The following is a 22,483-nucleotide window of genomic DNA, read 5'->3' as shown; positions in this document are numbered from 1 at the left end:
GTGGGGGCTTCTCCTTCCCACTGACAGGACACATAGCATCACACAATAACCATGTCCTGGAGAGAACATTCATACATTAGGAAATGGACTTTACTTCCTTCAAAACACCAGCCCTTAGCAAGAGTGCTCAGGGCACTCAGACTCAGCTGAGGTCAGTCATCTGAACCTCTGAATGTGAACCTGATGTGGGCACACAAATCATTTTATCTACAGACACAGACAGATAGGACATAAAATAAGGGCACTTAAGATTTCCAAACCATCACCTGGAAAGTCACAGCTGTCCTTAAACAAAGCTCCCATTCTGGCTGAAAAGAATTTGGAATGCTTAGGTAGGTCCTGCCAAATTTGTCAGAAGAAGAGAGGAATTTTCTTCCAGTAACATAAGGAACTAAGACCAAAACTAATGTTTGCAAGACAGAGCTGAGGTTGTGCATCAGAAAGACACTTCTCAAGGACCAAGGTTATGGGACCAGAGAAGGTCAACTAGGGTTACACAACAAAGTACTTGAAACCAGGCAGGAATGAGACAAGAGAGAAAGACCACACAGAAGCAAGAAAGAAGGGGTGTCTTTGGCGATTTCCCTGAGCTAACTTGTGTATGCAGATTGGTGAGCTTTATCTAAAGTACAAATAAGTTGAGCTAGTTTAAGGAGCAAGGGAGACACTATTGGCAGCTATAGAAACTTAAGATCCTTAGCTTCCAAAGTTAACTGGCTACACTTTATGATTCTAAAGGAGCTCCAGAAAATAAAGTAGAGGGCCAAAAGTCTGTCCCCTACGAAGTGCCAGGATAGGGAGCTCAATTTGAACACTCTGATCACCTTCCTTCTGGGCCATATCATTAGTTGTTATAAGTTGCCTCAATTTGACAGAATGAACTGTTATATCCAAGGCTGAGGAATCTAAGAACTATTTTTATTCAATTGCCTCGCAAAATAACTTTAGCAGATGCAAAGGTAAGCCTGGCCATACTAATCTCAGTTAAGACCAAAAGGATTGTTTCCTGAGCAACCTGCTGGAACCAATATGGACTTACATATTCCTGATTAAACTCCCTCAAAAGATAGATCTGACATATCCAAAACTCTCCCTGTCAAGGAACAAAGCAATGTTAGTTGTCTAGCTTTAACTTGACAGTCTTTTGAATTATATCTGGCCAATATGTTCTCTAGCTTAGCTCAGACATTTTCAAACATTTTAAAGCAGTGGAAAACTTTTTGCAAATAAAATCTTAAAAGGAACCAAAAATCAGAAGAAAGTGGAGGTGCTTTGACTTCAGTAAGGTGCAGGGCTCCAAAGACCCATCTACCTTACTTGGCTGCTTCCAAATTTGTCCCCTCAACCCCTCGCACACGCCTTCACACATACACACAATAGCCTCAAGAGACCCTCACTCATACATGGGGCTTCCCTAAACCCTGTGTGAAATCCCAGTTAGCTGACACAAAAATTTTAGGAGATTGGAGTATACAAAATGATAATCATTTGATCAAAGCTCCATCAGTAGAAGAAAGACCTAGTTTGAGAAGTCTGTTTCTATATGGTCCACAGCCACAGTGATAGCCATTTTTTTTTAATGATTTTTATTTTTTCCATCAAAGCTGGTCTGTCAGTTTTCTACTGTACAGCAAGGTGACCCAGTCACACATACATATATACATTTTAATGATAGCCATTTTGATCAATGGAGAAAATAGTCAAATTTGTAGTAACTTAAATCAAAATCCAAGGGGAAATATCATTCACATATTCAAGAAACCAGCACTACTGATCATTTAGCCTTTCCCAGTGGTGACACTGGTGTCAAACATGCCTGTGAAGAAATTCAAATAAAATGTGGAAAATAATCACAATTTGTTGATTATTTCTATCTAGGAGATGGACTTTGGAGGATTAAAAGTGATCACTTTACAGGACTCTTAAAAACATTGTCGACTTTAACGTCTGTTTACAATTAATTTGATCATATGACCACCTTCAAAGCAAGGGGGAAGAGGAAAGCTTTAGGAACCTTTAAACAGCTTACCTAAGCAACTTTCCAAGGTCTAAGACATTGACTGTGGATGTCCTTTTGTGGAGTTCCCCACTGGCTGTAGATTAACAAGTCTAAGTTTGAAAAACCTGCCTGAATAGCAGTGTGAGGGTGTAAGGGACAAGCCACTGCATTCTCTGCTAGTAAAGACTACTTGACTAAGGCTGGGAGTGGGAGTGGGGATGGGGAAAAAGCCTGATGGAAAGGAGGATATTGATTAGAGGAAGCTACTTAGACATGTATTCAATTTAACTCCTTTCACCAGCAAATGGTTTATATCACAGAATCCATGCATATTTCCATTCTCTTTTCAATATATGACACACATTTTCTACTCAGGTAAATACCCTGTATGTCCTCTGGCTTTGCCACAATTTCTAGCACAATGCTGAGGACATTTCAGCAATTTGATGAAACAGTTATGTTTTTACTGCACAAACAGTGCAAAATTCTTAGGCATATTTTGCCCATAAATAAAGAACACTTATTTTTAAATTTAGTTAGCCTTGTTGGCTATTCAGTATAATTGAACAAATTATACCTGAACTGTGTTTCCTTACCTTTTAATGATACTGGGAAAGAAGCCTTAATATCCACTTCACTTTCTTAGATCTAGCAATTTTTTTCCTTTATTTTATTTATTTATTTATTTATTTATTTATGTCTTTTTGCCTTTTCTACGGCCGCTCCCACAGCACATAGAGATTCGAAGGCTAGGGGTCTAATTGGAGCCGTAGCCACCGGCCTATGCCAGAGCCACAGCAACGCGGGATCTGAGCCGTGTCTGCAACCTACACCACAGCTCACAGCAACGCCAGATCCTTAACCCACTGAGCGAGGGCAGGGATCGAACCCGCAACCTCATGGTTCCTAGTCAGATTCATTAACCACTGTGCCACGACGGGAACTACATATATCTAGCAATTTTTAAAAATTTATTCTCAGAATTACTTCTTTCTTTAAAAATTTTTAAAAAATCAATTCCAGATGTATTGGAAATGAGACATTTCTATATGTCAGTGTGATGCTGTAGGTTTAGACATAGGCCCAGTAACCACTACAGATTATAAAATGTAACTGCTCATGGTGTAGCCCAGGAAGAAGCACTGTGGAGATGGTTTCTACTTATGGGCTAGATGGGATACTTCTGTTCTTTCAGCCTTAGGACATTCTTTCCCTGATTTGCCAACCTCATCATATTAAAAAAAAAAAATAAGTAAATAAATAAATAACATTAAAAAAAAAAAAAAAAAGACCAGCATGTTGAAATAGCCATCTAAAGCTGAAGGTCTCTCCTGAGGAAGGAGATTCACTACCAGAATTTTTTGAATGCTCTTTGAATGAGAACCACAAAAGACTTTATCTAGTTAACTAAGCTAATATGACCCCTAAGTACTCTGTACTGGCTTTCTTCTCAATATTAGCTACCACTTTGAGCCTGTGAATATACCATTGTAGGAAATTGAAGCCCACCAATTATTCTACGGACCACTGCAGTGCTGTATTTTATTTAATACAGAAATTCTGCCCACTGCTTTTCTTCTTCACAGTATTTACAGGTTAGTGACATTAATAAATTCACATTCTTAGCATCAACTACATGCCAGTCATTATGCTAGGCGCATCACATGCACTAACTCACATAATTCTCACAACAACCCAATGGAGTAGTCCTTTTAACAGTCCCCATATAGAAACTGATTCCCATTAATGTCCCATTTTGCAAAAGAGAAAGGTGAAATGTCAAATAATTTTCCCTCAGTCACACTGCTAATAAGTGGAACATGAGTAAGAACCCAAATGTTTCCGACTTCAGAGCCCAACTCCCAATCTGTTGAAAAAACTATCCTCTGGCCCAGCCATGTAATACTGTATCAGTCAAAGTTCAGTTGCAAAAACCAGAATCTCCTCTGTATAACTGAAGCCCGCACTGGGAGGGCTGAATAAACAAATTCTATGTGACTTTCCAGAAACAATTCCCAAAGCCACCTGGAGAACTAGAGACCATGGGACATAACACCTCTTTTCAGGTCAGGAATCTGCCGTTCTAGAATCTCAATTCCACCCCCTTGATCAGAAACTTGCCTCTACTGTGGCCACCTCCAGGGGTACATCACATTTGCTGCAATTCATACCAGCAAAATGGCTGCCCCATCTGCTGCCTCTTGGCACACCCAGAGCTAGTGCCTGGATGTTGAAGCCGCACAGATAACCTTCACGATCCACAGGACTCCCAACAAAGTATAGCCTCTAGTACTTCTGTCTTCCAAATCCTGCACAAATGCAACCAAAATGATGAACCTAAATCAAATTCAGGCCTGTCTACAAGAGTGAGATGAAGAATTACATTTTAACTTTCCTGTGTCTGCAGTAAAGGAAGGGAACAAGAGAAGGAGAGTGGGGAAACAGCTGTTGAGTTCTAATCCACTACAGCCACTATAAATTCTAAAGATTTCAATGTCCTCCTTCATTAGGGTTGCAAAATTGTGTGTGTCTAGGAAAAGGTCCTGGACTTTTCATCTGATCCTCAAAGAGGTCCATGACCCCAAAATGGATCAGATCTACTTTAACCTACCTTTAATGTGATAACATCATGAGAATATGATATATACTGTGGAAGGAATGAAACCATAGTGGTTAAGAATAGAACTCTCAAACTCACGAGTTCATGAACATGAGTTCAAATTCTGGTTTTGTCACTTAAATAGATGTTTGACTACCAGCATGTTATCTGATGTTCTCATGCTTCAATTCATTTTCTCTAAAATGTAGAGAACAGAATCAGCCTAATATGGGTCTTCAGGAAATTAAGTGAAATAATGTGTAAAGTATTTAAAAGAATACTTGGCACTTTGGAAATGCTTCCTAAGTGGAAGCTATTGTTACTGAAAAACCTTTAGACAAGATAAATTCTAATCTTAAAAGGTTATATAATAGAGTAGCATTCATGCCCCACACTTTTAAATTCATTTCCAATTTCATAGAGCTTTCAGAAGTGAGTACTTGATTTCCTGTAACAGCAAACAGAAAGACAAGCACCCATCTATATGGTGATGACCTGGTTCTACTTAAAGAATACATTAATCTTGCAGCCAATTACTGCCAAGAGGAACAGCTCAAGCACAACTATGCCAAAATCAAATTTGTCAGTTTTAGAAGACATTTTTTAGGACCCAAATGGATGGTATTTTGAAAGTATTTGAAATGCCAACCCCTTTATTGTTTGGAGGGGGGTGTATTAATAGTTACCTCATCCTGGAAGGCCTGCTCCAATACAGTTTTACTCAATCAAAAATCCCACTCGAGTCTTGTTTTCTGGGTGAGGTGGATGACATAACTCCAGCTCACAAAAATCTTGCCATCCATGGAGTTCCCGTCGTGGCGCAGTGGTTAACGAATCCGAATAGGAACCAAGAGGTTGCGGGTTCGGTCCCTGCCCTTGCTCAGTGGGTTAACGATCCGGCGTTGCCGTGAGCTGTGGTGTAGGTTGCAGACGCGGCTCGGATCCCGCGTTGCTGTGGCTCTGGCGTAGGCCGGTGGCTACAGCTCCGATTCAACCCCTAGCCTGGGAACCTCCATATGCCGTGGGAGCGGCCCAAGAAATAGCAACAACAACAACAACAGACAAAAAGACAAAAGACAAAAAAAAAAAAAAAAAAAAAAAAAAAAAAATCTTGCCATCCAAGAGCCTATCTTCCATGTTTATGGAGCAGGACTTCTGTGCTTCCATAGAGTTTTGCTCAATCATTTGTGCAAAATTAATATAGCTTACAAAGAAAAGCCTCAGCCCTGCCCGCAGGCATGCATACAGGCGCTTTTGGACAGCAGAAAGAATGCTCAGTCTTGGCAAGAATGCAAATCAGACCCTTTAATTCAGACCATATATCAACTCCCCCAGTGTCTAAAATGTATGTGCTAATCAAGTGCAAGAAAAACCACATTTGGTTCATAACTTAGGTGTTCACTTGTTGGATACATGGCTCCAATCAGAAGCCTAGCTGACATCAGACTGTAACAAATTAAAAAGAACAATTATGGACAAAGGGTTCTCTAATATACTGATTGTAGGAGGAGTTAGGACATCTTCTCTGAAATTGACAATGGGACTCTCTAACAAAATATTTAAAAATGAATACTTATTGACTCAGAAATTCCACTTCTAAAAATTTATTACAAAGAAATAATCTGACAACTGCATAAATTGTAGGTACAAGCATGTTCACTTAGGAACTGTTTAAAATACAAACAATTGGAAAAGAACTCAATGTCCACAACATAAAACTGGATAAAACAATTATGGTACTTGCTTTAAAATGGAATTCTGTGTAGATACTAAAAGGAAAATTTAGATGTATTTAAATTTATATTTGATTTATATAAATATAAATAAATTTTATATTTATCTGTGGCTCAGTGGTAATGAGTCCAACAAGTATACATGAGGATGTGGGTTCAATCTCTGGCCTTGCTAGGGGTTAAGGATCCAGCATTGCGGTGTAGGTTGCAGATGCAGCTCAGATCCCACATTCCTGTGGCTGTGGAGTACTCCAGCAGCTGTAGCTCTGATTCGACCCCTAGCCTGGGAACTTCCATATGCCATGGGTGAGGCCCTAAAAAGCAAAAAATAAATACATAAATAAATATTGGCATGAAAAGATATCTGTGATGTAAATTTCAAAACCCAAGTGCCTAGTGCTATCCTATTTGTGTTTGTGTATATTTATACATAATATATAAATGTGTGGAGTTCCTGCAGTGGCACAGCAGAAACGAATCCAACTAGGAATCATGAGGTTGCATGTTCAATCCCTGGCCTTGCTCAGTGGGTTCAGGATCTGGCATTGCCACGAGCTGTGATGTAGGTCGCAGACACAGCTCAGATCCTGCGCTGCTGTGGATGTGGTGAAGGCCGGCACGTGTAGCTCCAATTCGACCCCTAGCCTGGGAACCTCCATGTGCTGCAGGTGTGGCCCTAAAAGACAAAAAGAAAAAAAACAATAATATATATGTGTGAATATATATTTAACAATCATATGAAAAAACATATAATGTTTCTAGAAAGCTATGTACTGGAAGGTTAATAGTGGTAATTTATAATGTTTATAAATTTATGTTTCACATGTATTTTATTTATAATGTTTATAGGTTGAATAATTTTTATTTTTCTTTATGCTATTCTATTGTGTGTTTTATTAAAAATTATCAATGTGAATTACTTTTGGTCAGAAAAAATAAGTTATTAAAAAATTTTAAGCTCACATGATAGCACTTTTATTTGAGGACAGTCCAAGATATGTACTGAGATTCATACATTCAGAATCATGCGGAATCTCTAAACTCTTTTTTCTTTGTGTGTTGTTATCAGTATAGGAATAGGCAAACTGAACTTAAAAGACAGGCAGGCAAAATAAGTGAAATAGAGTACAAGCTGATAGGAAGGGGAAGTGACCATGGTTAACTACAGAGCACATACCCAGTCCAAAAAACTCTCCAAGCACTCAAAATATATTTATAGGCTGAATCTGAACAGTAAGCTGCTACTAAGGGCCTTTACAGTGTTAACCTGCACACACAGAATATTGCTATAGCTCTGAAGCACGACTGCAACTGAACATTCCTCCCTTCCCATCTCCTAAAGCTGGATTTAAGTAGTACCTATAAAAGAGATAATTTTTTTCGTATTTGTAAAATTACCTTCATAAAATTTAACATAAGAAAAAAGTTTGTCTTTCTGGATAAACTTGTCTGCTTCCTTCTATAACAGAATGAAACCATGTATTTAATTGGTTTTCCCTTTTTGTTATTTGTGTTCTAGAAAGCTCAGAAATGTCCCTTAGACTAGGTTTTCTGTAAAACTGTCCTCCATCACTTAGTTCTTATTCACATGCTTTTATGTTCACAGTATACGTATTGATATTATATTTAAGTGTACGTATATATACCACTTTAAATATTTCTGAAATTCAGACCGGACAGAGGGAAGTATAAATGAATTAATATACTGAGAAAATAACATCAGCATGCAGTTACCGTAATAACTTGCCTACACCCTTTATATATTTTAGTATTATCTATATTTATGGGCCAAATTTTAAACTATGAAATACAAACCACAGATGTAATATGGGGAATCTGACAGCTGACACGGAAAAGAACCAGGAAAACAACAGGTGAAAAGAGAAGGTGAAGGGGGTAGGAAGTAGAATGAAAAAAGAAAAATGAAATAATTGCATCGTAAAATAGGAATATGCAGCAACCATTGCGCCAAAAATAAGGTGAAACAAATAGCATCTTTCTTAGGAAACTTATACCCTTACAGGCATCTGGAAAAGCCTGTCTGCAGAGTATATCTTCCACCCTTTGGGTCCTGGGCCTGCCCCCTTCTGCTCTCCCAGGCTTGTCTACCTGCCTCTAGCTGCTGCTTTACCACCCACCAATAACCTTTTTCTCAAAAATGGAAATGAGAATATAAATATTCCTCAAACTTGAAGTTTTGGAACTAAGATGTTTATTAAAAATTAAAAATTGATGGTAGGTAATTATCAAAATGAAATGTGCTAAGATGAGTAATATTAAAATTAATTATTAAATATTTTAAATGGTATTTTATTTTCACATTTATAAGCTGCTCCTTTTTTAGTAATAAAAGTTCTATGGATCAATGAAATGCTGGAAAATTCTTTAATGTAAGTCCTTATATTAATCCAGGGTATGTGCTCAGTCAAAAGTTCAACTTTGACGGTAAAAAGCTAAGCAATATTCTACTCAACCAGATAAATAGATGACCAAGAACATTAACTAACTAGTCTCTTCTTTTTATTACCTAGTGAAAAAAATTCCAGTTTAAAGAAATAAAACTCAAATATACCAGAATAATCTGGTTACTTACAGGAAATACATTACTCATTTACTTATGTATCTTAAACTCTTACTTCTTTAAATGATTTTTATTTTTTCCATTATAATTAGTTTACAGTGTTCTATCACTTTTCTACTGTACAGCAAAGTGACCCAGTCTCACACACACACACACACACATTCTTCTTCTCACATTATCATGCTCCATCACAAGTGACTAGATATAGTTCCCAGTGATATACAGCAGGATCGCATAGCTTATCCACTGCAAATGCAATAGTTTGCACCTATTAACCCCAGACTCCCAGTCCATCCCACTCCCTCTCCCTCCCCCTTGGCAACCACAAGTATGTTCACCAAGTCCATGCATTTCTTTTCTGTGGAAAGGTTCATTTGTGCCATATATTAGATTCCAGATATGTGATACCATATAGTATTTGTCTTTCTGACTTATTTCACTTCATATAAGAGTCTCTAGTTCCATCCATGCTACTGTGAATGACGTTATTTTGTTCTTTTTATGGCTAAGCAGTATTCCATTGTGTATATATACCACATCTTAATCCATTCATCTGTTGATGGACATTTAAGTTGTTTCTGAGTCTGGCTATTGTGAATAGTGTTGCAGTGAACATAGGGGTATATGTATCTTTTTCAAGGAAATTTTTGTCTGGATATTAGCCCAGAAGTGGGATTGCTGGGTCATATGGTAGTCCTATATTTAGTTTTCTGAGGTACCTTCAGACTGTTTTCCACAGCGGTTGTACCAATTTACATTCCCACCAACAGCACAGGAGTGTTCCCTTTTCTCCACACTCTCTCCAGCATTTGTTGTTTGTGGACTTATTAATGATGGCCATTCTGACTGGTGTGAGGTGCTATCTCATAGTAGTTTTGATTTGCATTTCTCTAATAATCAGTGATGTTGAGCATTTTTTCATGAGCTTGTTGGCCATCTGTATATCTTCTTTGGAGAAATGTCTATTCAGATCTTTTGTCCACTTTTCAATTGGGTTGTTGGTTTTTTTGCTGTTGAGATGTATAAGTTGTTTGTATATTTTAGGGATTAAGACTTGGCCAGTTGCATCATTTGAAACTATTTTCTACCATTCTGTAGGTTGTCTTTCTTTTTTCTTTTTTTTTTTTTAATGGTTTCCTTTGCTATGCAAAAGCTTGTCAGTTTGATTAGGTCCCACTGGTTTATTTTTGCTTTTATTTCTGTTGCCTTGGGAGACTGACCTAAGAAAACATTTCTAAGGTTGATGTCAGAAAATGTTTTGCCTATGTTCTCTTCTAGGAGTTGATAGTGTCTTGCCTTACATTTAAGTTTTTAAGCTTTAAACTCTCATTAAAATAGAATAAAACAAAACCTCTTGGAAATTAATAACTAAAAGCTAAAGGAGAAAGTAATATTATACTAATGCCTAAATAGCATTTAGTATGAAGTTAAGATTTTCGAAGATACTCCAGGATGGAAAGCCAAAGAAATTCTGAGACAAAAATTAATTTAGTCAAAGGTAATGAGAAAAAATTTTCATACACTTCTTTTTTTTAATGATTTTTATTTTTTCCATCATAGCTGGTTTACAGTGTTCTGTCAGTTTTCTACTGTATAGCAACATGACCTAGTCACACATACATCTGTACATTCCTTAGAAAATCCTATAATTTTTATTTATTTATTTTGATTTTTTTTTGTCTTTTTGCCTTTTCTAGGGCCACACTCATGGCATATGGAGGTTCCCAGGCTAGGAGTCTAATGGGAGCTGTAGCCACCGGCCTACACCAGAGCCACAGCAACTCGGTATCCGAGTTGTGTCTTCGACCTATGCCACAGCTCACGGCCACGCCAGATCCTTAGCCCACTGAGCAAGGCCAGGGATCGAACCTGTAACCTTATTGTTCCTAGTCAGATTTGTTAGCCACTGCGCCACGATGGGAACTCCCATATACTTCTTAATGTAAAGAAAGTCTGAGAAACAAACAAAGCTTATAAAAATATATTTTTTACCTCAAAACAAGAAAAGCACAATAGAGTGTGAGTGACAGAGGATACTTCTGAATTGATAAAAAAATGAATATGGAAAGTCAGTTACTCTGACAATGTATGAAATCCACAGCATCAGCATTCAAAAAATATTAAAAGTCCCAATGCAGGAGTTCCTGGTGTGGCTCAGTAGTAAGGAACCAAACTAGCATCCATGAAGAAACGGGTTCAATCCCCAGCCTTGTTCAGTGGGTTAAGGATCCAGCATTGCTGTGAGCTGTGGTGTAGGTCACAGAGGTGGCTTGGATGCTGCATTGCTGTGATTGTGGTGTAGGCTGGCAGCTACAGCTCCAATTCAACCCCTAGCTGGGCAACTTCCATATGCCATGCGTTCAGCCCTAAAAAGACAAAAAAAAAAAAAAAAAAAAGAGAGAGAGAGAAAGTCCCAGTGCATGTCCAGATCAACAATCTAAAAATACTTACTAACAGGGACAAAGGAAAATATCACTGTTGTCATTGCACTAGGATAACAAAGAAAGTGACCTACAACAATGACTCATATTTCACTCTCCAAAGACAGGGAAGTGTGATGGAATTACCGAATACTTTTAAAACACTGAAGGTTTCTACAAAAAGTCTGCAAGGTAGATACATTTACTGTGGCACTATAAACCTACTCCGGAAGGTGATAAATTAAAGTCCAGAGCGAACACCTAGAAACTCAGAATCAAAAATTAGCAGCAAATTATTGAGAAAATAATCACATGATATCTGCAGTCCAATTTAAACAAAACTCCATCATGGAAGAGCCAGCAATGGAGCTGGCAGTGATTCTGAAGCAGCAGCAGCAGCAGCAATCCATAAAGGCTTCTTAATTTTCTTGTCATTTAAGAATTAAGCCACTTCCAGTTCACACTGATCCTACCAGGTGCACTAAATTGATGTCATTATGAGCCATCAGGAAATACCCACCGAGACCTATACCAACACTGAGGAGTTTGTTAAACAGCTGTGTGTTTTAATTGATTTGTATTATTTAAAATAGGAACAGTTAAAAGTCAGTTATCGGATGTTGTGTAAAAGAGATGCCTAAAGACTCCAGGGAGACTGAGTTCAGAAGAAAGCCAATCACTGGAACTTCACTTGAGTGCTTAGGATTATTACTAGAGGAAGCACAATTAAATCATCAGTTTATCTGCCATCATTACAAATCACCAGGCAACATATCAAGCTTCATTATTTACAAATTCTTAACCAGCAACTTCCTGCATCATTGAGAGTCAAAGACAATCTATTCACCAAAAAGTACCTAAGGAGTTTTATTTTTTGTTGTGCTTTGATTTTGTTTTTTCACCCTGAGAGATTTATCATGGAACTATAATAAAAACTCACTGAAATTAATTATCATACCTTTGCATGTTTTATACATGCTAAAGTCTTCAAAATTAAATCAGTGGTATTTGGAACATGCAAAATGTGTATGCAGCTCCTCCTAGTCCAACTCTCTCACAGTACTTGTGTGGGGTCACATGGGAAGAATAGTCATTGAGTTTCTTTCTACTTCTTTCACCTAATCCCATTCATTCACTAGTACTCAGACAGCCCTCCCCAGACATGTAAAATCAGAAAACAATGTACCTTCAGAATATATCTGAAAGGACACAGGATGTTTTGTATACAACACTCTTTATTAGTCTTCCCACCAAATCTATGTAGATGTTGCCATTATCTCTAATGGAAAAATAAGACACAGAGAGTTTTTGTAATTTGCCCAAGGTCATACAGTGGTGGTGCCCAAAGTTAGCTAAATCTACTCTGGTGCAGCACTTAGATAAAGGCTCTAAAAGGAAGCAAGCCTCCTTGGAAGATAGATGATGCCAAGTCTAGGCAGGAACTGCACAATTTGAATGTGCAACAACTTGTCATATCAAAAAGCAAGAAGCCATCAAAGCTATTTGGGTTGTATCAAAATAAGTTAGAGATAACTCAGAAATGTTTACTGGTCAAAGATGAGATAAATTAAGCATCAGTAAATATAATCATTAGAATGAACTGAAATGCATAAAACATTTACATCCATGATTTATTATCATTAAAAAAAAAACTTTCTTGAGGTACCCCCATACTGTTTCCATAGTAGTTGTACCAATTTACATTCCCACCAACAATGTATGAGGGTTCCCTTTCTCCATACCTTCTCCAGCATTTGTTATTTATAGACTTACTAATGATGGCCATTCTGACCACTTGAAGTGGTACCTTATTGTAGTTTTGATTTGCATTTCTCTAATAATTAGTGATGTTGAGCATTTTTTCATGTGCTTAATGGCCATCTGTGTGCCTTCTTTGGAGAAATGTCTATTCAGTTGCATGATCGCTTTTTAAACTTAGAGGTACCTCAGAAAACTAAATATAGTGTTACCATATGACCCAGCAATCCCACTCCTGGGCATATACCCAGACAAAACTTTCCTTTAAAAAGATAACATACACTCCTATGTTCACTGCAGCACTATTCACAATAGCCAAGACATGGAAACTACCCTAAATGTCCATCAACAGATGAATGGATTAAGAAGATGTGGTATGTAGACACAATGGAGTACTACCTAGCAATAAAAAGAACAAAATAATGCCATCTGCAGCAACAATGGATGGAACTAGAGACTCATACGAAGTGAAGTAAGTCAGAAAGAGAAAGACAAATACCATATGATATCATTTATATCTGGAATCTAATATATGACAAAATGAACCTATATACAGAAAAGAAACAAACTAATGGAGAACAGATTTGTGGTTGTCAAAGGGGAGAGGGAAGGAGTGAGATGGACTGGGAGTTTGGGGTTAATAGATGCAAACTATTGCATTTAGAGTGGATAAGCAATGAAATAGCACAGGGAACTATATCTAGTCACTTGTGATGGAGCATGATAATGTGAGAAAAAGAATACATATATATATATTTATAAAACTGGGTCACTTTTCTGTACAGCAGAAATTGACAGAACATTGTAAATCAACCATAATTAAAAAAATTTAAAAACTTTCTTGGTTACCTCTGGAGGATGCTAGAGAAACAACTCATCATCTTGAAAGCTAGAACATAAAGAGAAAGAATCAAGCATTTATCCTGCCTTGTGTGTAGAAAGTACACCTCAAGTAACTAAGCTAGTGTGGGAAACTGTAGTAGTTCAGCTAATAAATAACGAATGATATAACTAGAACATCACGATTTTGCAAATCCTATAATGAATTAATGGGCTAGGCAATAATCATCAATTGCTGCTAACATCACACAAAAAAGTGATAACCAAATATTATATGCCTCCTCATAAAAGTATTCAGAATCACTGATAAAGTATTCTTGCCATAAAAAAAAAAAAAAACTAAATCTGATCGAGCTTCCAGATCTGAGCGTACATAAAAAATAGGGAGGGTGTTCCCCTCGTGGTGCAGTGGTTAACGAATCTGACTAGGAACCATGAGGTTGCGAGGTTTGATCCCTGGCCTCGCTCAGTGGGTTAAGGATCTTGCGTTGCCCTGACCTGTGGTGTAGGTCACAGACGTGGCTCACGGCTCGGATCCCGCGTTGCTGTGGCTGTGGCATAGGCCGGCGGCTACAGCTCCGATTAGACCCCTAGCCTAGCAACTTCCACATGCCACCGGTGCGGCACTAGAAAAGACAAAAAAAAAAAAAAAAAAAAAAAAAAAAGGGAGGAACACAGTAAATACTACAAAGATATAATTAAGGGGAAAAAAAAATCCAGGCTGCATATGCTGCAAATACAAACGACCATTTTTTTTTAACAAAACCTATGAGGAAAAGAGAGAGGAAGGAAAGAGAATCTTAGTTTCAAAAGTCTTAAGAGACATTAACCATTTTGTATAAACCTTATTTGGATCCTGATTCAAAGAAGCTATATTTAAAAACAAAAAAAGCAGAGTTCCTGTCGTGGAGCAGTGGTTAACGAATCCAACTAGGAACCATGAGGTTGCGAGGTTTGATCCCTGGCCTTGCTCAGTAGGTTAAAGAATCCGGCATTGCCATTGCCGTGAGCTGTGGTGTAGGTTGCAGACACGGCTCGGGTCCCACGTTGCTGTGGCTCTGGTGTAGGCTGGTGGCTACAGCTCTGATTAGACCTCTAGCCTGGGAAACTCCATATGCCGCAGGAGCGGCCCAAGAAATGGCAAAAAGACCAAAATAAATAAATAAATAAATAAATAAATAAATAAAGCAAGGAAGGGTGGGAGGAAGAAACAACTGGAGAAACTTAAGCACATGCTTATTTAATGATATTAAGAAATTATTAACAACTTTAGTTGTGCTAGTACAATTGTGGTTATGCTTTTAAAAGAATCCTTACCTTTTAAAAATAAATTTTGAGATAAATGTGGATTCACAAGCAGTTGAAAGAAATGATACAAAGAGATCACTCATACCCTTCACTCAGGTCCCCCCAATGGTAACATCTTGCAAAACTATAGTACATTATCACAACCAAGATACGGACATGGACATCGATGCAGTCAGATACAGAATCTTTCCATTGCCACAAGGTTCCCTAGTTGCCTTTTATAACCACGCTCACTTCCCTCTCACCCATAACCCCCTTCTAATCTCTGATAACTGTAATTTATTCTCCAATCTATAATTTTTTTATTTCCTGTTAGATAGGAGTTCTGCTATGGTGCAGTGGGTTAAGAATCCGAATACAGCATCTGGGGTTGCAACTGAGGCTGGGATTCAATCCCTGGCCCAGGAACTTCTATATTCCATGGGTGCAGCCATTTAAAAAAAAAAAAAAAGTCAAATAAATGGGATCATATACTATGTAACTTTTGGGGGCTGACTTTTTGCACTAACTAATTCTCTGGAAATTCATCCAGGTTGCCAAGTGTTTCAATAGTTGGGCGCTTTGTATTGCTGAGTAGTATCCGTGGTAAGGATGTACCGGTTTGTTTAACCATCCACTCTGTGGACTTCAGAGTTGTTTCCATGTGGGCTCTTACTATTAAAGCTGCTATAATCATTTGTGTAGAGCCCTTGTCTTTTAGAGATATGTACTTAAATATTTATGGATAATATCTTGTCTAGGATTTGCTACCAAAAAATTACAGATTGGGTGAGATACCAAACTAACCTTGGTCAAAGTTTGTAAGTGAATTATACTATTATTTCAACTTTTGTAGATGTTTATAATTTCCATAATATAATTTTTTAAAAAGGAAGACAGTAAGGAAAAATTACTTATCTGACCCCTACAGACTCACATACATAAACACACATATCTTCAAGCAAAATTGAAGATATGATTTCTTATCTTCTGATTTTATAGCCCATGTCAAGATTACAGGAATTCTTTACCTAAAACATACAGCTCACACCTTCCCATCATCATTGTTATAACATTTGCTGCACCAATTTAGGCAGATCCAACCTAGGCATCTGTTCACTTTCTTCTGGAAGTTCTTCATTAGGCTGCACAGCTGATATGATACATAGGTCCGTAATATCGGACAAAAGCAGGTAAGTAATCACCATAATCAAATGTATGAGATTCATGAGTGGCTTGTCTTCAAAAGAGAGGGTTCATGTCTGACATGAATAGGTCCTTATCATCAAGACAAATGCTGAGAGAACAGAAGTGTGATTACTAAAGATGAAGAGCAACAAACTATATGAGCACAATCAAGCCTGAAAATGAAGTGAAATGCATTTTACATTATGCAAAGGCTGCTTTTGTTTTTAAGCAACTCTGGAGGACAGGATATTATTATCATGTTCGGTCTGCAAGCTAATGGTTCTTTAGTATAATTCTGTGAAACAGTGTCTCCTATTTGGTGCCACCAATATTCTATCAGCTCATTTCGCCCAGTGCTGTATCACACCCTCCCCTTCACAGCACTGAGGACACCCTTTTTTCCTTCCACATAGGGCCTTACAAAAATGAGGACATACTCTCTCAAAGATCTCAAGTGAATAAGAGGATGTAAATACCAACCCATTAACTACACTGGGATTAAAAGCTAAGTCCTCCAAAGTAAACATTCATAATGACTTTCAAATACCAAGGTAGTACAGTGGCACCAAATGCATTTCCCTTGCTAGGTCTTCAGTGCCTAGACACACACTGTGATGAGCAACTCTAATGCTTAAATAATGTATGTTATCAAAAGTAGAGATACCTGTCCACAGATCAATACCAATAAGACAAATCCCCAAAGAACACCTAAATGTTACAGTTACGTTTACTTTGCTCCTATCAAATATCTCTCCCAGTAAGTGGGCCTCATACTTGGTATTGAGACATTAATGCTTCTTATGATAGGATTTGATCATTAATACCATACTCTGACAAGTAGGAAAAAGATGGTTCACCACCAGGCTGTCAGTGTAATGATTAAATGCCTGTATATAAACTGAAAGACATTAGTCAATTCCATTAAAAACTATCAACATACAGATTGGTTCATGTGGTTGGTTTAATGAGTTAGAAATTCTATCAATGGAACCAAATCTATTGGCAACATAATTAGGAAACTAAGAAAATACGGTTGAGTTCAAAATTTTGTTCATATGTCATATGTCAGAACAAAAACATGTAGAATTAAAACCCACAATGACATAGACCACCAAGGATTGTGCTATAGGTTTGCACTGAGGAGATTAATAATAGGGCTGCCAGTGACAGAAAAAAAAAGAAAAAGAAAAAGAGAATCGGGCTCAGGTGCAAAATGCAGAATGTAATTGAGAAGGACCAGAGAAAAAAGACAAAGTTGAATACATATATTTTTGGATGCTTCCTCCCTCTATCCTTTGCTATCTTCCTTGACTCTCACAACCAAAACATTTTCTTGGTCCTGTAGATTCTGACTCTACAGTACATATTTTTGGACAGTTTGTGGTCACTGACAAGACAATGGAAGTTGAAACACATAGTGCTCACCCTGACATATTTAAAGGTTAATCTAAAACACTTTGCATAAAATAAAATGCTCTTGCCAAAAATCTTTATGATGAATTTTCACATATATCTCATTATATTATCCTTCTTCACAGCAACCACTCATGCCTGGGCTGCAGAACTGGGATTTTTAAAGCGGGCCGTTTTTGTGAGCTGAAGTGGTTTCCGAGAAAGGAACATGTAAAAGGCTGAAGAAGAAATATGAAGATAGAACAAAGGTAACAGGGAAAGCATTAAACCTGGAAAGAATTCCAAGAAACTGCAACAAGATGGTTCAGGGAGATGAATAGCCATGTTTGGCAGAAGCTGAGATTGTTAGTATGGAGGTGTAGGAGCTAAGCTTAAAGGAGCAGGTTGGATTCAGGGAATGGTACCCAGTGAAACTCAGGAGAGGCATTTAGACCACATGCCATCGGCCCTAGGAGAGCTACTGTGGGTTTACACATGGGTAAGATAAGTACAGTGTGGTTAGGAAGATGTGACTATGGGAAGGGACAGGGAGGAAAGAAGCAGAAGGTCAAAGGCAGGAGGATTTACTAATTGTTCTAGGTGAGATGACAGGGCTTGACCAAGGAAGGTGACAGTGGGAAGGGAAAGAAGAGGATTAATTTGAGGGGCAGTGTGAAAGATACATACACTTAAACCTAGTTTTGTCCTCAATTAAAACTTAAAAAATGGTCATTTGCAGTCATTGTCAAAGAACTACTTATGAGATGCTAAGATGCTTAAGTTGATTGGGAGGTAAACTGTCATATTATGATCAAACACATAAGAGGGCATAAAAATTCTAATGGCTGATAAAGTCATTTTAAAAGGAAGCTTTGATTAAACTTAACAGAGCATGGGAAAAAACAAAATTTTTTATATAAGTAAAAATTATTTTTAAAGAGAGTATGATTGGTTGCAAGGTGATAAGTATTTTTAAATTTCTAAAATAATTAACTGCTGATTTTATCAAGGCAGTAATAATGACATATGATTGACAAATCTTTTTTTCTCTACTTTTTAAAATCTACTCTTTATATCTACTTTTACAAATCTATTTTCTCAACTTTTTTCAGATCACTATTACAAACCCATTATCAATCAAAAGTTATTATTATTATTTTTTTTGCAAATGCACCTATGAGTCAAACTCTGAGGCATTATAGGTGACACAAGCTAAATCATCTATTTCTTGGTGTATGCAATGAAAAAGACACAGACTTTTTTTTTTTTTTTTTTTTTTTGGTGGCACCCGCAGCATGCAAAAGTTCCCAGGCCAGGGATCAAACCCATGCCACAGCAGTGACCTGAGCCACAGCAGTGACACCATCAGACCGTTAACTGCTAGGCCACCATGAAACTCCACAACATTAATTTTATTTAATTATGAAATTATGCCAACTTGTAAAAAGCACTATGAAAGAAAATCATAGGGTGCTATGAGGCCTTATAACAGAGACTAAACCAAGCCTGGGTCAAGGAAGATGTTTTAAAGGAAACTGTCTGAACTGAAATCTGTAAAGAAATAAGGAAATGAAATAAGAAAAGGAGTTCCCATTGTGGTGCAGCAGAAACGAATTCAACTAGGAAATATGAGGTTGTGGGTTTGATCCCTGTCTTCGCTCAGTAGGTTAAGGATCTGGCATTGCTGCGAGCTGTGGTTACAGACGCCGCTCGGATCTGGTGTTGCTGTGGCTGTGCTATTGGCTGGCGGCTACAGCTCAGATTAGACCCCAAGCGTGGGAACTTCCATATGACACAGGTGTGGCACTAAAAAGAAAAAAAAGAAAAGATGAGCAGAAGGGAAGAATCACATATACTACAATGAAAATACTCTCCAACCTGTTGGGTAATTGTGTCCCATGGTCCCTGCAGCAGCCGTGTCTTATAGCACTCATGAACTCTTTCCCATAGGTCCTTCAGAGCTAAAGGTTTTCCATCTGTGAAATTGTATGATAGAGAAATTGTCAGTTAGTAATCCACTTGACAAGTGGTGCTTGGTATCTATCTAAAACTGCTAAAATAATATTTTGATTTTTTAAAAAATCTATACTAGTACACTTACTGTATCAGAAGAGCACTCTATGAAATACTATTTTCTTCCTAAGGGAAATTTAAACATTCAAACTTCTCTCCTTTGTAACCATGTAGCAATTAAATTATCTGTTCATTTATTGCCTCTAGGAATTTTAGAAAACAAATAAGACCCAAATGTATTTTAGAGAGAACTGATATATGGAAATACCAGCAAAGGACCAAGTAAACAGACTCACATATTCACAAAGGTATACTATGGATACCTCTGAAGTCTTAATACTTCCTCTAATCTTTAAATCAAAGACCATACATATGCTTCTTTTACCCTCTTATCAACTGAATATCTGTAACGTTCAAATCAGTCTGTTGGGTACCATCGGGAATAGTTTTTGTGAACAGCTTATATCAGTGAGCACTATGTCAGGCACACAATAAGAGTTCAATATATATTAGACATATCTTCCTATCCCCCATTGCAACATTCCAGTTATTCTCATACCTGAAAGCTAAACGATTCATTTATAGACTATCATTTCTTAGAATTTTCTCATGTTTCTATACCATATGAATTGTGTTTGAAACAGTAATATATTACTACCATAGACAGGGCATTTCTCATGTTTGACCTGAAAAGTTGAACTTTTCCTCAACCTTTATTTTCAATAAATAGCAATAGAATATTTTGATATATTTTCAATAAGTATCTTCATCTTGGCATTTATCTGGCGGCAGGAGACCATTATCTTGTGATAAATAGTTTTATTCTACTGACATTTCCATGTCTGTAAAATGAACAAGATTTATTCATCCAATTAACATTTGAATGTCATGTTTAGCTAGAAGTTAAAAACAAGCTGCCTTCAGTATCTGTGTTATATTGTTTTCTGAACACATTTACAGAGTAGGGCCAAACTTTGCTCTTAAGATAAGCACTACACATTTTCAAAATATGCATGAGCGTGTGTGTTGGGGGGGTGTGGGCACGCACGCATGTGTTGCTGTTGGAAGAGGGAAAGATATCTCAGGTCAGTGTTAAATAGCAAACCAAACAATCAAATTATTAAGAGGTGTCATGCTTTTAAAATAATGTCCAGATATCAAAGTTAAAAGAAATCAAGTTGTAGGATAATAAATTGTTACATCTGGTATAATTACTAATTTTATACATAAAGTAACTAAGGTCTTGGGAAATACACATCTATCAAAATTACGCAGCCAGTTCATGACTGAACCGGAGCCAGACTCAGATCTCAGGGCTCACAATCCAGTGCTCCCACTGCTATTCCATGCTGCCTCTGAGGACAAAGACCGCATCCATTCTTTCATCACTGCAGCCTTGTTGTGTAGTTCTACGCCTCACTCACACACTGCAAATGCTTTACCTGATGAGCAATATCTTTGAAATCATGATTTACACAATCGACATAAAAAATGTATTTATAATGTGACTCTAATTACTCCAAAACCAAAATGGAGCCTTCAGATAGCCCACGGTAATCACTGAAGTAAGACAGTCAAAATATTTTTAAAATCATATCATAAAAAGAGAGATTAAATATGGCAGAAACATGGAGAATTTTGAATCTATCTATTTATGAAGACTGAAGACCCCAAACTTTAATTTAAAATTAAAATGTGGGCAGAAACAAATACTTGGTTAAACCCATGAAACACATTATTATGTGCCTTCATGTTCAGTTGAAGTTATCTTCAATCAAGAACTTTAAGCCCTGTTTAGAGGGTCTACTTTTTCTGTATGGCCTCAGTCAGAGGAGACATAAGCATACTCAATCAACAACTCCCTAGTTTCAGACCCAAGATATTCGATAGCACCAATTTCAACATGCTTAGAAATCTCATTAATCACACTGCAGCTGAGAAGCTCAGTAAAATCTCTTGCATACTTGAAAAATTGAAGTAGAAGCCAAAATGATTTCAGCTGCAACCTACAAAGTGAGAGTGGTAAATTAAGGCCATCTATTTAACTAGTGTTTATTGAGTCCCTACTATGTGCCTCTATCACCTGGAATGATAATACACATTTGAGCTAAAGGAATATTCTGTCAGCAGCCTAAAATGTCAATGACAAAAGAGGAAGAGACATCGGATGAAAAATAGAATAATTAAAAAGTACAATCTTTAGCAACTGCCAGTAGCATTTAATTTAACATTTTCATATAAAATCTCTCAATTGAATAATAACCTACATGTCAAGTAATCTATATATTACTCAAAATGTGCAGCTTTCTAAATTAAATTTCTCAGGGCTATTAGTTTTCATGAATCAAATAACAGCATGAGATATTTCACTAGCACTACCTAACTCTAGTGCAAGCGTGCTGAAGTCACCTTTATCCTATGGTGCATACTTTCACTAAAATTTCATAACTCCTAAAATGAAGATTAGTGAGAGCATAAATTATTTAGAGTAAATTTAAGAGTAATGTTCTGAATGTGATCCCTAGAAATAAAAAGGAAAGGGTAGATTTTTCACAGGGAAATATGTCATTATTCAATATATTGTCTTCAAGAAAGCCTTGAAGGCTATAAAAATTCATGTCATACTCCACAGTAAGGCAGAGATGATGCTCCATCAAAGGGGAAAATGCATTT

The 22,483-nt window shown here is 37.2% G+C and overlaps 1 protein-coding gene across 7 annotated transcripts in view; it reads right to left on the bottom strand.

Annotated features, from left to right (window-relative positions):
* ATG10 (autophagy related 10) overlaps positions 1-22,483 on the bottom strand; it is a 227,994-nt gene that overhangs the window by 51,556 nt on the left and 153,955 nt on the right. For 5 of the 7 annotated variants that reach the window (NM_001435093.1, XM_085008754.1, XM_085008752.1 and 2 more), the window contains 1 exon segment: positions 19,676-19,773. The exons of 1 other annotated variant lie outside the window; for it this stretch is intronic. In NM_001435093.1, the coding sequence (NP_001422022.1) occupies positions 19,676-19,773 (98 nt within the window). 7 annotated transcript variants of the gene reach the window in all.

Source organism: Sus scrofa, chromosome 2 (assembly GCF_054392235.1).
Source record: "Sus scrofa isolate SSC_HxYL_T2T_F1_AM1 chromosome 2, Sscrofa_HxYL_maternal_Yorkshire_Landrace_v2.0, whole genome shotgun sequence".
Lineage (NCBI taxonomy): Eukaryota > Metazoa > Chordata > Mammalia > Artiodactyla > Suidae > Sus > Sus scrofa.
Note: the sequence above shows the minus strand (reverse complement) of the source record. Positions and strands in the feature narration are given on the sequence as shown.